Below are 14600 nucleotides of genomic sequence, written 5' to 3'. Positions count from 1 at the left end.
TTATTAAACCTACAGCCATGCTAGCAACTCTATGAGGCTAACATGACATAAATTGGTTTAGCACGTATCATGCTTACCATGGTCGCCATCTTAGTTTTGTATGTTAGCATGCTAATATGTGTAAAATAGAAGAAAACACAAAGTACAGCCAAGACCAATGGAAATGTTGTAAGTTTTGCAGGTATATAGTGATTGGCATAAGGCTTATTTGAAATTTGAAGTTGATGATGGTGTTTAAAAAAGTACAATATATCTCAGTTTGTATCGGATCTCATGTCAATTAATCAAATAGTTGAGATATTTCAGTCTTGACCAAAGTGGTGGACCAGGAAAATCCTTATACTATGTACTTTTCACAATATGTTAGGAAAAAATGTCACCATGCTGACCACAATTGTTTGATTGATAAGAAAAGTCTGGAAACTGCAGTGCAAAGGCACCACAGCAACTAAAAAATCAATGAATGAATTCACGAATACATAGATGAATGAATAAATAAATCTTCATGGAATACTGTTTGATTTAAGGCAGCTTTGAAAGCATTAGTTTGAGGAAGCAAGAGAAAACACAGAATGTAGAAGACCAGGACATTGTGTCAGTGACATCAGCTTGGATGAGGTTTTACTGTACAGTGCCATCTCACTCAGTTATTGAAGCCATGAAATACAAGTTTGGGCAAATATGTATCTATCACTCAAACCACTTGCTAAGATAGTCTGGAATGCATCTGACCACATATCTTTTGTAGTGAAAATGCTAATGTATCCTGATGCGTCCCAGACATGCAATCAATGCAGGACATGGTCGTTGTTTTGCTGACAGTGCGCTAATGCTGTATAACTTGCCCTTTTTAATTTTAAGAGTTGAAGTGTTGTGTGACTGTTCATTGTTTTGCCCTATGGAAGGACACATGTTGAAATCTGCTGACAGCGATATCTCCAGCTGTACCAACCCAACCGCAAATGGAACTAGCAAGCATGTTAGCAAGCAGCTAGCGAGAGTGTGGAGCACTTTAACCTACTGTAAGTGACGTAGGCAGTCACAAAGTGGTCAGCTGGAGACACATGATAGACAGAGGTGTGAACAGTGATGTATTTCGGCTGTCCTCTTGTGGATGGATCACTGAAACACATGTCCACACCAGTGGACATCAGTGTCATCTGTCATGGGGTCCAGTAGATTTATGATGGCACAGTCTTGTACCCACTGCAAGGCCTATTGATGCGTCAAAACATCATATAACGCAAATACTAGGCTTGAGGAATTGACACCTTTTATCGTGAAATGAGTGCTGCTACTGCATCTAGTGGCCATTCAGTCCATTCACCATTCAGTCCATTCACCAGAAGAACATTTTGGTACCACCAGTACATTAAATACATATCATATCAATGTTTCTAAAGTGACGTAGTATGAGCTGACTGTCATCTGTAGGTTAAGGGGATGGTGGATTATGTGTCACCTAGGAGAGACACCTGCCAAGCTGCAGACCTCTGTTAAAGAACAACAAACATCAAAACTGGTTGAGTTTTTTTGAGCCATTGCTGTGTTTCCAAAGGCTTTTCAGGCTCCAAACGTGGGTGTATTGTAGCAACCTATCTGTGTTTTCCCAGTGGAGATAGTGGCACAAAAACCAGTTGTTTTTTACAAACAATCCAGCGGGGATTGTGCCCCCAAAACCTGGTATTTTACGTCAAAACATGATCTCTTCCTAACCATAACCAGTGCCAACATTTTTTCTGGTGACTGGGTTCATGGTGTATCTTTAGGCAATTGTTTATTCCCACAGTCTTGTGGCCTTGTTGGTGCCTGCATAAATAACTGAAATTTTTAGATACATCAGTATAAATAATAAAGCCTGGCTGAGAAGAATAAGGTTCCTGTCCAAACTAAGTCTCATGCTAAAGACTTAGATGGTATTCCATTATGATTTGTTTTAAAGGGATAGTGCACCCAAAAATGAAAATGCAGCCATTATCTACTCACCCATAAGCCGAGGGAAGCTCTGGTGAAGTTTTAGAGTCCTCACAGCCCTTGTGGAGATCGGCGGGGGGAGCGGCTAGCACACCTAATGGCTGACGGCCCCCCAGACTAACGTCCAAGAACACAAAACTGAAACCACAAAATATCTCCAACATGCTCATCCATAGTGATCCAAGTGTGCCGAAATAAAAAGTTGTTTGAAAAAACGTCATATGAACTCTGTTTTTAGCCTCACTGTAGCCTGTAGCTCTGACTGCTTCTCTGTGCTCTGCGCTCATGTGTGCGCGTTTGCGCGAGACATCACATGACACGTGCACCACAGGGGGAGACAACAGTAACCACATATCCGAGACCAGCGCCATAGTCCGCCCGAACTACGGTAGAAATGAATGACTTACTCCTCTGAAAGCCTGCCATCTGGTCCTGCGGGCCTCTGCCTTTTCTTCCAGTTGATTTTGGGGAAGTAAAAAAATGTCTCTGAAACACCAACGGGTCAGTAGTGCTGGAAACTCATGGTGATCGGTGATGCACAGTCTCTGAAGAGCAGCAGTCTCGTCAGTACTGATGTCCAGATTCTCAAGTGCAGGCATCGCCAATTCCCAGTCTGAGCAGCAAAGACTTTCCTCATCCGTTGGCATTACTTTGCATTTGAAACAAGTACACCACCAGGTTTCCAGTGCTTGACTCTGGTATTCTGCGGCTGGCTGAGGCTCATGAGCTGCTGCGGCTGCTTCGTCCAGTAGCCTGAGTTCCGTCCGTATACTCGGGCTCAAACAAATACGGCTCAACAAAGAAATGCTGTTCCTCCTCAGTTTCAAAGTCTTCAGACATGTTGGGCTGTCCTTTGCTAAAAGACCGTAGTGCAAATGATCTTTTAGCTACTGTGGTTACGTTGTCTCTCCCTGCGGTGCACGTGTCACATGATGTAAACACGGGTAAGCAAAGCTCATGCTTTCGCTGGTCTTGCGCAGGCGCGCACACGTGAACACGGAGCACAGAGAAGCAGTCAGAGCTACAGGCTACAGTGAGGCTAAAAACAGAGTTCAAATGACGTTTTTCGAAACAACTTTTTATGTCACAGCTTCAGCACACTTGGATCACTACAGATGAGCATGTTGGAGATATTCTGTGGATTCAATTTTGTGTTCTTGGGCGTTAGTCTGGGGCGCCGTCAGCCATTAGGTGTGCTAGCCGCTCCCCCCGCCGATCTCTGCAAGGGATGTGAGGACTCTAAAACTTCACCAGGGCCTCTGTTGGCATATGGGTGAGTAGATAATGGCTGAATTTTCATTTTTGGGTGCACTATCCCTTTAATGTTGTATCATACAGGTAATGCAGTCCTTTGCTGTAATATTTGGTATATTTCCACAAGTAGCTGTGCACTTAAGGGTTCAAATGGATTAAGGAATATTATACACAAAGTTTCCAAGTATTTTAATTGAGCAAAGAGGAATTGACATATTGTTATATCAATACTCATTTCAAACACAGAGTTAATACTGCATTAAGCTCTTGTACCAGAAAACCATAACCATGATGTAAAAGAGGTTAAAAGACCCCATATGGCTCAGACAAACTGCACAGTTGGATGGAAATACTCTGTAGAATTTTCACCTGCAGTGATCCCTTTCACATTACACACAGTTATGTGATCCATTGTTGATCTAAAAATGTTGATAAATGCGGCTTTAACATTTGTTGAAATTATGTAAATCTACTGTTTTGATAAAAGAAAGCACAAAGACGGTTGTCCCTACATGCAGTCACTGTGTGATCAGCTCTCTGTCTGCTGCAGTGTCACGCTCCACTGGGCTGAGAAGTGTTTGCTGATATCGTGTTTTTCTCCAAAGCCACACAGGTCAGCCCCTCAGAACTGCAAGATGTGTTTCAGGAGACCTCCTCCAATATCTTCCAGATCAACGCCAACGGTAAAAAAGACCATTCATCACTAAAACTGAGCGTCTGTGTGTGTGTGTGTGTGTGTGTGTGTGCGTGCGTGCGTGCGTGCGTGCGTGCGTACGCGCACATGCATTTGTCCTTGTGCTCCAGTCCTAACATAAATACTTTGAGACTTTTGACCAAGGACATTTTGGCCTTGGGCACTTCTTCAAATGGATTCTAAGATTAGAGTTCTGGTAGTTTTAGGATTAGGGTTTGAATTTTGGCATAAGATTATAAATAGTACTAGGATTAAATTAAGGTTTTGATCACTCTAGGAATAAAACTTTGGTCTAGTGATAGAATTAGAAGTAGTCGTTGGTTTATATGAGGGTTGCAACTAGTTTATGGTTTGGGTCTCAAGTACGAGCTGGTCTAAAATTAGGAAATGGTTCTATGATGAAGATTAGAGGAAATACACTATTTAAATTAGGCTTAAATTTAGTTTCCATTTTGATGTTGCAAAAGGGGTCAAATTATCACAGCCCCTGTTGCACTGCCTGTTTAAGGTGGGAATATTGCGCTGTTATGCCGCCTCGCAGTTCTGTATAACAGGAAAGATTGCGGAATTTAGGGACAGAGTGGTCTTGCCACTACCACGGGAGGTAGTAAGAGCGCTGAAACACAGCTAGAATGCAGCTAAAAAGCAGCTAATTGCAGTTAGCAGCTAACTCAAAGAAGAAGGACAGCAGCTGAAAATGTTTGCGAATTAGGAAAACAATGAGGTCTGAGAGCTCATCAGCCACCATAAAACATGGACAGTGAATGAATGTTATTGTCACCCAGCAGGCACTGAACATCAAAATGACATCAGAAAGACTTTGGACAGATGATACATTTTTGTTGGAATAAAAATTGGGTTGACCATATTTTAAATATCTTATGACATTTAAATTTTATGTTGTATGGTCAACATTATGACATTTTGCAGACGTTGCAGGGTTTTGGTCTATACATTATGACTAAATGTCATTATTCTACGTCCAGACGATGTTGGCATGAGACATTTGGAAGGTGTTGGTTTTTGGTTACTTGACAACACAACTTAAAACCTACAAATATCAACATCATCTGCCGCCAGTGTTCTACATCAATGGACGTTGGCACTAGACGTCATCCTCATATTGGGCCCCATTCGCAAACAGTGTGTACACACAAACCTGTGCTTATACCATGTGTTCAAACGTTTTAGTAGAAATCTGAGATTCATCAATATTTTTCTCATCTGACTATGTACCTACTGTGGGAACAAATTTAGAACTGCCTCAGACCTACGCTAAACCTATAAAGGCTGGCTGTCTTAGGAAATGTAAACATGCAGCTTTTAACTAAATGCATGAGATATTAAAACCATAATTATTTAAAAAGGCTTCAATAGACAATATTTAAAAGGGTTAATTTACTAATGCATTGGTCAAATGTATTAAATGACACCCTTTCATTCCCATCAATGATTAATTAAAACATTCAACCATGAAAATGAAGTATCACAGTTTTTATTATACATATGTTAATTAGTTGGTAGCCCATTAACAGGCATTCAGAGTATATAAAAGATTCTGATCTACCTCCAAGGAGCTGTTAAGATAGAGTATCTAACCTTGCTGGAAGATATTACAGTCCATGCCTTCAGGAGAGAGCACATCAGAGATCGACATGTTTGAAGAGAGGGACGAACGGCTTATCAGCTGTTTCTAACAGCCTTCACCTTCATAGATGCTCACTGACGATCTGACACTGGTGTGTCAGGGCCTGAATATGTGCATAGAAAAAACATCACAGCTTTCTCTTGAGTTTGTGTGTGCACTGATTTTATGCGCAGAATAAGATCGTTAATGAGGCCCATTTAGTTTTTGTCTCCTGATGTCACAACCTAGATTCAAGCAAATATCAGTTACAAAAGATGTTGGTGGCCAACTGAGCATGTTAATGCCAGTTTCACTGTTTATAAAACTCTGCCAATGTGTACATGTTATGTCACACTAGAGGCAGACATTGTTGTGTTAAACGTCATACCTGTTGCACCTCCATGATTTCAGGATATTAAGCGTAATGATGCTGCTGTCATATGGTTCTGTGTAAAAAATAGCAAAGACGAGATAAAAAAGGGGCTTTGTAGCAGTTCTATAGCATGATCTCTGTGTGAGAAGGGCTATTAGCAACAGGTTTAATGCACATTTAGCTGCATGTCTTAAGGTTAGGTTTAAGATTTTAAAACGGTGCTATGTTTGAAATATTCTTTTGGTTTATTTTAAGATAAAATCTTGAGTAAGGGCTAAATTTAAGATTCAGGGTTGAGCTCAAGATTTAAAAGAATTTAGCATAAGGGTAGCTGAAAAAGATTTGCTGTGATTTAGCTTTTTTTTTTTTTTTAAGAAATACTAGTTTTAAAGTAGTATTAGGGAATCTTAAGCAACTGTAAATTTACCTCCATTTAATGTGTATCATTGGTTGTTAGTTGTCATTTCTCTTCATCACTATTCACCCATTTCACGAGGATGAAATCCAGCAGCATGGGTAGAATTTGCTCTAGATTAGTATCAAAGTAATTTTGAATCGAAGATGTGAGTTTAATTAAGACTCAAATTAGTTTCATGGTAAAGAAAAAATGCAGAGTTTTCTTTTAGACTTAAAGGGATACTTTACCCTCTTACCTGTAGTGCTATTTATCAAACTACATTGTTTTGGTGTGAGTTGCTGAGTGTTGGAGATACTGGCTTCAGAGATGTCTGCCTTCTTTCCAATATAATGGAACTATCCATCCATCCATCCATCCATCCATCCATTTTCATCCACTTCTCTGGGGCCAGGTTGAGGGGGTAGCAAGTAATGCACCCCAGATGTCCCTCTCCCCAGTGACTCTTTCCAGCTCCTCCTGGGGGACCCCAAAGTGTTCCCTGGCCAGATGAGATATGTAATCCCTCCAGCATGTTCTGGGTCTGCCCCAGCGCCTCCTACCAGCGGGATGCGCCCAGAACACCTCTAACGGGAGATGCCCAGGGGGCATCCTAATCAGATGCCTGAACCATCTCAAGTGACCCCTTTCAAAACGAAAGAGCAGCGGCTCTACTCTGTGCTCCCTCTCTCTGTCTGAGATTTCACCCTATCTGTAAGGCTGAACCCAGCCACCCCATGGAGGAAATTCATTTTGGCCACTGGCGTCCACAATCACTACCCAAAGCTCATGACCAAAGGTAAGGGCTGGGATGTAGAAGGGCCAGTGAATGGAAAGCTTCAACTTCCGGCTCAGCTCTCTCTTCACCATGACGGTTTGGTGCAGCGCCATCACTGCAAATGCCCCACCAAACTGCTGATCCATCTCACGCTCCATTTTACCCTCACTCATGACCAAGATGCCAAGATACTTGAACTCCCTTGCTTAAAGCAATAACTCTCTCCCATCCGGGAGGGGGCAATCTGCCATTTTCTGCCAGAGAACCATGACCTGACGGAGGTGCTGAATCTCATCCCAGCCTCTTCCGCTGCAAAATGCCCCAGTGCATGCTGGAGGTCACAGTGTGATGAAGCCAACAGAACCACATCACCTGCAAAAAGCAGAGATGCAATTCTGAGGTCCCCAAACTGGACCCCTTCCTCCCCCCAGCTGCGCCTTGAGATAATGGAAGTAGATGGCACTAGGCTTGTGGTGCTAAAAAATGCCAAAAACATACATTTGAAAAACTCAACAGCAATGTCTCTTTCCAGAAATCATGACCTGGTTACACAAAAATAATCAACAGACCTTGTTTTGAGCAGTTTCACGTAGGAACTATTTTCTTTCCACCGAACTGCATCAGCCAACCATATCACCATACAGAATCTTGGGTACTTGAAAGAGCCATTGCTTTTGAGTTTTTCAAATATATCCGAGTGCCATCTAGTTCCATTATATTGGAGGGAGGGCAGACATCTCTACAATTGATATCTCCAACACTTAGCAACTCACACCAAAACAATCTACACTGATGGACAGCACAACAGGTAAGAGTAAAAATGTATACTTGATTTTGGGGGGAACTCGCCCTTTAATGTCATGAGTACGAGTGTGTTTTTGAGTCCCATACACAATTACTGTTTGTATTGTTCCTCCAGTTGTAACACTAGAGAAGAATCTGCAATCACTGGGAACATCTAGAGATACAGCAGAACTACGACAGAGTCTGTGAGTAACACACACACACACACACACACACACACACACACACACACACACACACACACACACACCAGTGGTGGTAACTCAGTACATTGAGTCACTTACTGTACTAGAATATACATTTGAGATGTCTGTACTTTACTTGGATGGTCTCATTTTATAGTACTATTCTTAAGAAGAGACACCAAGTGTGTGCACATTCATGCAGAAATAATCAGGGGTAAGACAAAAACAATCTTCACTGCAGGGTAGTGAAGAATTTTTATGCAGCACTTTATTCTACTCCACAACATTTTAGAGCGAAGTATTACTTTCTACACCACTACATGACCCTGGTAGCTATAGTTACTTGTTACTTTACAAACAAACTTTTACATACACACTGTAACATACATATGAATAACTTTTAACATGATGATGCACTGATGGAAAATACCATTGTATCAAATATTCTCAAAGGATTAGTAAATTAACCAGTTAATTTATTGAAATAATGCATCAGTGAATGTTTTAATACATGATTAATTGTCATTTCTCGAGCAAAAATTATATCTTTCATTGTTTCAGCTTCTCAAGTGTGATATTTTGCAGCCTGTCCTTGTCTGGGATTACAGCGAAACAAATCTTTTTGGTTGGACAAAACAATACATTTGTCACATTATCATCTGGGTAATTGTGTCAGCATTTCTTTTCTTTTCTTTTCTTTTTTTTTTTAAACATTTTACAAACTAAGCAATACATAGATTAATCAATGACCATGTCATAATGACCATTAATCCATAATTTATTGAAATAAACATTAGTTTCAGCACCATAAAAACAGTCACTAATAACCTCCTATTTTAAATAGTAATGAATGAATAATGATCAAACAAGTGGCAACCTACAAGGCTGAAAAGTGAAGCCAAGGCAGAAGTGCCAAAAACTGCAGTTCCTGAAATGGCCACTTGAGGCTGGCTCCAAAAGTGAGTCAATCCCCAAAGACGGAAGATAGATAGCATCCCCAACTTTACATGTTTACAGCCTGGTACAACAAATGGTTTTGGTCTTTTTAGCTAATTTCATTGTTCATGACAACTGTACATGGGGTGAAAATTTATTAAGGCCTAAAGTTTGCATAATTAAGAGTGTAGCAGCTGAGAGTTACAGGTGAGTGCAATCTTTCACAAGTTGCTACTAAAGCCAGTGACAACATTGGTTAGGTACCGTAACCAATTTTTTATTTATTATTTTTGGCACTTGCCATGTATTTATTTATTCATCTCTTTTATTTATTTTTAAAACAGAAATTCTATAAATGTATTCTTTAAAACCTATGTACATGGATATGTACATGTATTGGGTGGTTAAGGTACATGCACTACCTGGCAGCGTGTTGTGGACCAGCGCATAATCAAGGTCATTGTTATTGTTATGTTTGGTGTATAATGTTGATTTATTTATGTACTATGTTGTATGTTGTGTTTTATGGCTGCAGCATGGGTGAAGACAAATTTCCCACCCTGTGTGACAATAAAGTTAATCTTGAATCTTGAACCGTGGCGTAACCCCAGATTTGTAGGTGTAGCTGTAGCCTTTGCCATTTGAGTGTGTTTTCAGTTCATGGAAGTTAATTGTAATGTGTTGGTCACCTAAAACAGTCTTGTTCAGCGTTGGTTGTACTAAAAGTACTAAGTCTGCTTTTCAGTAGTGAAAATTAGTATTAGCATTGTCACAGTTAACTGTTGACTGTAACTGCACCAAGCTAACCAAGCTAGCAGCTAGCATGAGGGTTATTGCCACCTTTTGGTCCAAATATGGTCACTTCTGATTCTGAAAACCCAAAATGGTGACTGCCAAACTCCAGGCTTCAAAGTGGAAGTGACTACGTCTTTTATTTTATACAGTCTGTGCTAGTAATATATAATAGCACATAGTATCTAATAGCATACATTATATAAGCACACATAGGGCCTTTTTCTGCCTGCTTCACCCCTGAGATACACATTCAGAAGCACCTCCTAAAAACCACTACAATTTCATTGTACATACGAGGTCCAGCTCAGTGTAAGGGTTTCATTTATCTCCGCTTTCCAGAAAAGTGCTTATTTTCTCTTTGTTTCATCGTCCTCTTTCATATTGATTATTCTTTTTTAGTTGAGCTGCCAGCAATTACCAGATTCAAAGCTGATGACAAAGTGGCCAATCTAAGATGATTGTGTCTGTTTAAAATGCATTATATCCCACTGTGTTGGCTGGCATGTCATCAATTCTATTGAATATTTTTTATGATCGCCTTGGAAACTTACTGACAATGCTTGGCTGCTTTTATTTTTAACTGCCCATTCTCCTTCAGCAGTATTGATGCTGGATGCAAACAACACATCCAGTGCCTCCGACTGATGCAAATTACATCCACTATGATTTGTTGTGTTGTGTAGCAGCTCTGGGTTTTTAAAGATTATTCCGGAAACCAGTCAAGAATTGAATGGTGATTTTAGAGCTCATTCACTACAGGCTTTTGTTTTAAGCCATTGTTTTTGCCGTTTCAACAGTTTTCTCTTGTTCTCTGTGACACACTTTAATATGATCTGAGTCTTATGACAAAATTTGAAAACATTTTAGACACATAATCCAAAAATGACAATGATAATCATAGCTATCTGGGGCTTAGGTAAATGGTTTTTCTGTATGGTAAATGCTGATTGCAAGCTTCTTCCCCCCCAACAAGAGTCAAATTTTCCAGAGGGTACAAGGTTCATTTAGTATGGTGTCTGGAGCTTTAAATCATATCACATGATCTTAATCAGCAGATGGAGTTTACCCAGCTGTCATGAGATTGTAGATGCTTGTCTTAGCACTCCGAGGAGTTCTCATCCATGTTGGCTTAAAAACTTATCTTCCCCCTGATAATGAAGATCATGGCATGATCAGATCATCAAGAGGAACCATTCGATGGACTTTATGTTAATATTGTTTTCTCAACTGCTGTTTTTTAAGGCCAAGAATTATCTTTAAACCTCAGTCCCTATCAGTTATTTTTATCAGTTGATATTAGTCATTTTGCTCAGGATTCAACCAGGAGAGTTTCATGTCCATCTAAGCTGCATCATATCATATCATTTCATATCAGTGCTCCAACTGTCAGTCACCTAACGTTGTCAGTGCAGAAAACACAATTAGCCTTTAAAATACATTTACCATATCAAAGCTAGTTTATCAAACTCTTGAGACCAGATGCATAAAACTGTGGATTCATGACTTGGCAGAGATACAAACTCTTTGACATTCCCGGTTCAGGAAGAACCAATGCTCTGTCATGCCCCTTGGCGTTCCATGGTGTTACACAAGGCCCCCTGTACCATCTCTATGTGACGCACAGCGGGGCCACAGCCAACTCCCTCTGAAATGTTTCTCTTGTGTGGAACCCAAGAGTTGTTAAAGCCTGAAGATTTACAATAACTGCATTGTTTCTAAATTCATTACATGACTCAAGAAGAAAAGCCCTAGATACTCAGAACGATCTCTGAATACTTGTTCTCTTCTTATAGTCACATCGGCAAGGTCCTTCAACAATGCCAGAGTGGCTGTCCTTACGCACAGCAGCAGCTATTTATAGCATCCACAGTGCTATCAGTGAGTCACACACCTGTGAACTGCCATCAGCAGTGATGTCTTAATTCTTATCAAAGAATTGTAGCTTTTCAAGGTTCTTAACACACACCTTAGGTGGAGTTATAAGTAGTCTCATGATTTAGTTTGGTGTCATGGGGGTAGTAATAGTAGATGGGGTGGTTACTCAGGAGTCAAACCACTTCAGTCAATCAGAACAGCATTTTTTATTTCCTGAATTATTTGCCCACATTCAGAGTAGACAAAACTAGACCTAGCACATTCAGCTCAAGAACAAGAGCTAATAAGAAATCAACACAAATAAAGAACTTAGCCAACAAACAACAATAAATATCGAACAGTTAAATTTGCAAATTTCATCTTCTCCTTTTTTTTTGTATTGCACCCTGGATGACTTTTGCCTTTTCATTTTCTGTCACTCTAATGCTCTCAAAATATGATCCACCCCACACACATAAATACCCATAAATGCTCTAGCTTGTTCAGACTGTGATGATCACTCACTGATGAACTAAATAGGCTAAAGGTGGTACTCCTACGACCAGCCTGTTCTCATTCCAAACTCAAAACAAATACCGCTGTTTATGCAGTGCTTTTGGCATCAGACCATGACAGCAAAAGGCACCTTTCATGGCAGTATGATACGCCGAAACAAAGTTAAAAAGTTTGAAGTGCCACTGGATAGTGTCACTTTGAAAAGTTGCCAGTAACAATGTAATATGAAAAGCTGGAAAGTCCCTACAGGGCGAGTGGGTGGGAGGGCAGGTGGATGGAACCAACAACCACCAAACTTTCACCTGGGAACCTGCTGTTCACTTCCTGTGTAAATGTTGAGCCAAAGCATGATGATTTTTTTAAAAAGTCAACCACGTGCATTTGTTGCACAAGTCAATAAATGTAAAAATGAGGTGTTTTACCAACGTTGTAAGTGTATTTTAAAGAAGACTGTATATATCTAATGAGCAGAAATTAGCGATTCCTGTGAAAACGGAACCATTTGTTGAAAAGTCAGAACGTAAATAGTGTAAGCTGACACACCGCCTCAACAACAAAAGCAGGAGGGGAACCTAGCATGTCATATTTACACATAAATGGCCACTGATAAAGCAGCAATATTTGACGAGTTGGGAAGAGGACCCGTTACAACTACAGACCGCTGTTCAGCACCTCTGAGAAGCACCCTAGCTGTGGTCTATGTCACCTATGGGAAGATGTGCCACAGGCTTGTGACCAACCCATCAGTTGGCCTGGTGAACCTTCATCATAGAGCAAGCCTAATACACATAGTGCTGCTTTAAAAAGTCAACACTCAAAGGCAGAAGTGTTTTACATTGTTATTTTCAGAGTGTTTGGGGAGTACTGAACATATGACTTGGATAATACTGCATGAGTTGTGTGAGAGTTTGCAATCGGATTTTTGATATAGTTTTGCTGTTAATGTGGACCCTGATTATTGTAATTCATTAAAAATGGATGCCTTTTTGTATCCTCCGTTTACCATGGAGACATGCAAGAAAAAGTTGTCTTCATGAATTCAAGGTAAAACACATTGAGTAATTGATATGCAAATGGTCAGTTTGTGGATGAAGTATTCCTTTAAGATGGCTGAGAAGTAATTCATCCAAATGCTAAGCACTGGTTGGGGTTTTAAGTGGTTTTGAAAATAGAGAATGTCATAGTACCCAGTGGAAATCACACACAGCCACTGTCACCCCCTACGCTCTCTGCTCCTTGCTCCTGTGCCTTGTCTCCTTCATCATTATACACAACATACAACACAGCAACATACATAACAGCTATCTGATCTCCAGCAAGACACACTGAAGAACGCCATATACTGCATTTGCTTTACTGATAACACACACACACACACACACACACACACACACACGTTCCTCTGCAAGAAACAAGACTCATGAGTTTTGTGAAATAAAAGGGAGTCTTGTTTGTGTCTGTGGTTAAAACAGTAACCCGCCATCTGCCTGCTTGTCTCCAGGCAAAAAAACCCTCAAATCTCACGGTTAATAGAATTTGACCCGCCCCTGTAATCGTGGAAATGCACACGGCAAAAAGTCTAAGTAGATTAATGGCCGGCACCCCCTGAGCGTCATTGTCTTTGTTAGCGCATTAGGCATTCACTGGTGTTCTGGCTGTAACATGCCAGAGGGCATGGGGGTGTGTTTGGAGGAGAGCGCCCCCGAACGACTGACGGCCTCTTTGCATACGCAGCATGCTACACTACATCATAATGCTAAAAAAAAAGACTCTGCAGCAAGAAATAAGTGAGCTGAGGTTAAACAAGAGCAAGTGAAACTGAAATAATTATAGTGCCTGAATTATTTTCATATAATTGCATATTATTGTGGTGGAAATTAAGAAAGTACTGTACTTAAATACAGCACTGACATACATGTACTTCACTTGAGTATTTACCCCTTCTATTGCACCACATTCCAGAAAGGAATAGGCTGTATATTGTACTTTTTACTTTTTTAAGTGATTGCTGGAGTTTTATGATGATTAAAACTCTCAGAAGTTCAACACTGCAAATATCATACCAAGATTGTTTTTGTCTGTTGAGTCTTATTTGTTTAAAACAAGTGAAATAATCATCCAGTGCATTTAGATAATTTCAGCCTGTTTAATAGAAGTCAATTTGTGTAATTAATTCTAGAAAATAGGCTGACAACTGTCTCTTATCCTGTCTCCTTTTGACATTTTCACACATATTTTTAAGTCTAAGGCTTAAAAATAATTACTTAGAAGATTAGAGTTTTTTTTTTCAATCACATCATATGTCAGGTACAAGTGATAATAGTCTAATAATATTTGATATATGAAAACACTCTGAAAGGGGGGGCATTCTGCATGATTAGATTTTGATAAATATGACACTTTAACTACATTTTGA

The 14600-nt window shown here is 40.1% G+C and overlaps 1 protein-coding gene across 2 annotated transcripts in view; it reads left to right on the top strand.

Annotated features, from left to right (window-relative positions):
- tsnare1 (T-SNARE Domain Containing 1) overlaps positions 1-14600 on the top strand; it is a 311127-nt gene that overhangs the window by 109846 nt on the left and 186681 nt on the right. For both annotated transcript variants that reach the window (XM_049584042.1, XM_049584041.1), the window contains 2 exons: positions 3834-3911; positions 8014-8083. In XM_049584042.1, coding sequence (XP_049439999.1) covers positions 3834-3911; positions 8014-8083 — 148 coding nt within the window. The remainder of the gene's footprint in view (positions 1-3833; positions 3912-8013; positions 8084-14600) is intronic.

The sequence above is a fragment of the Epinephelus fuscoguttatus genome, linkage group LG8 (genome assembly GCF_011397635.1).
Source record: "Epinephelus fuscoguttatus linkage group LG8, E.fuscoguttatus.final_Chr_v1".
In the NCBI taxonomy this organism is placed as follows: Eukaryota; Metazoa; Chordata; class Actinopteri; order Perciformes; family Serranidae; genus Epinephelus; species Epinephelus fuscoguttatus.
The sequence above is the reverse complement of the archived record's forward strand: the minus strand, read 5'-3'. Positions and strand labels throughout refer to the sequence as shown.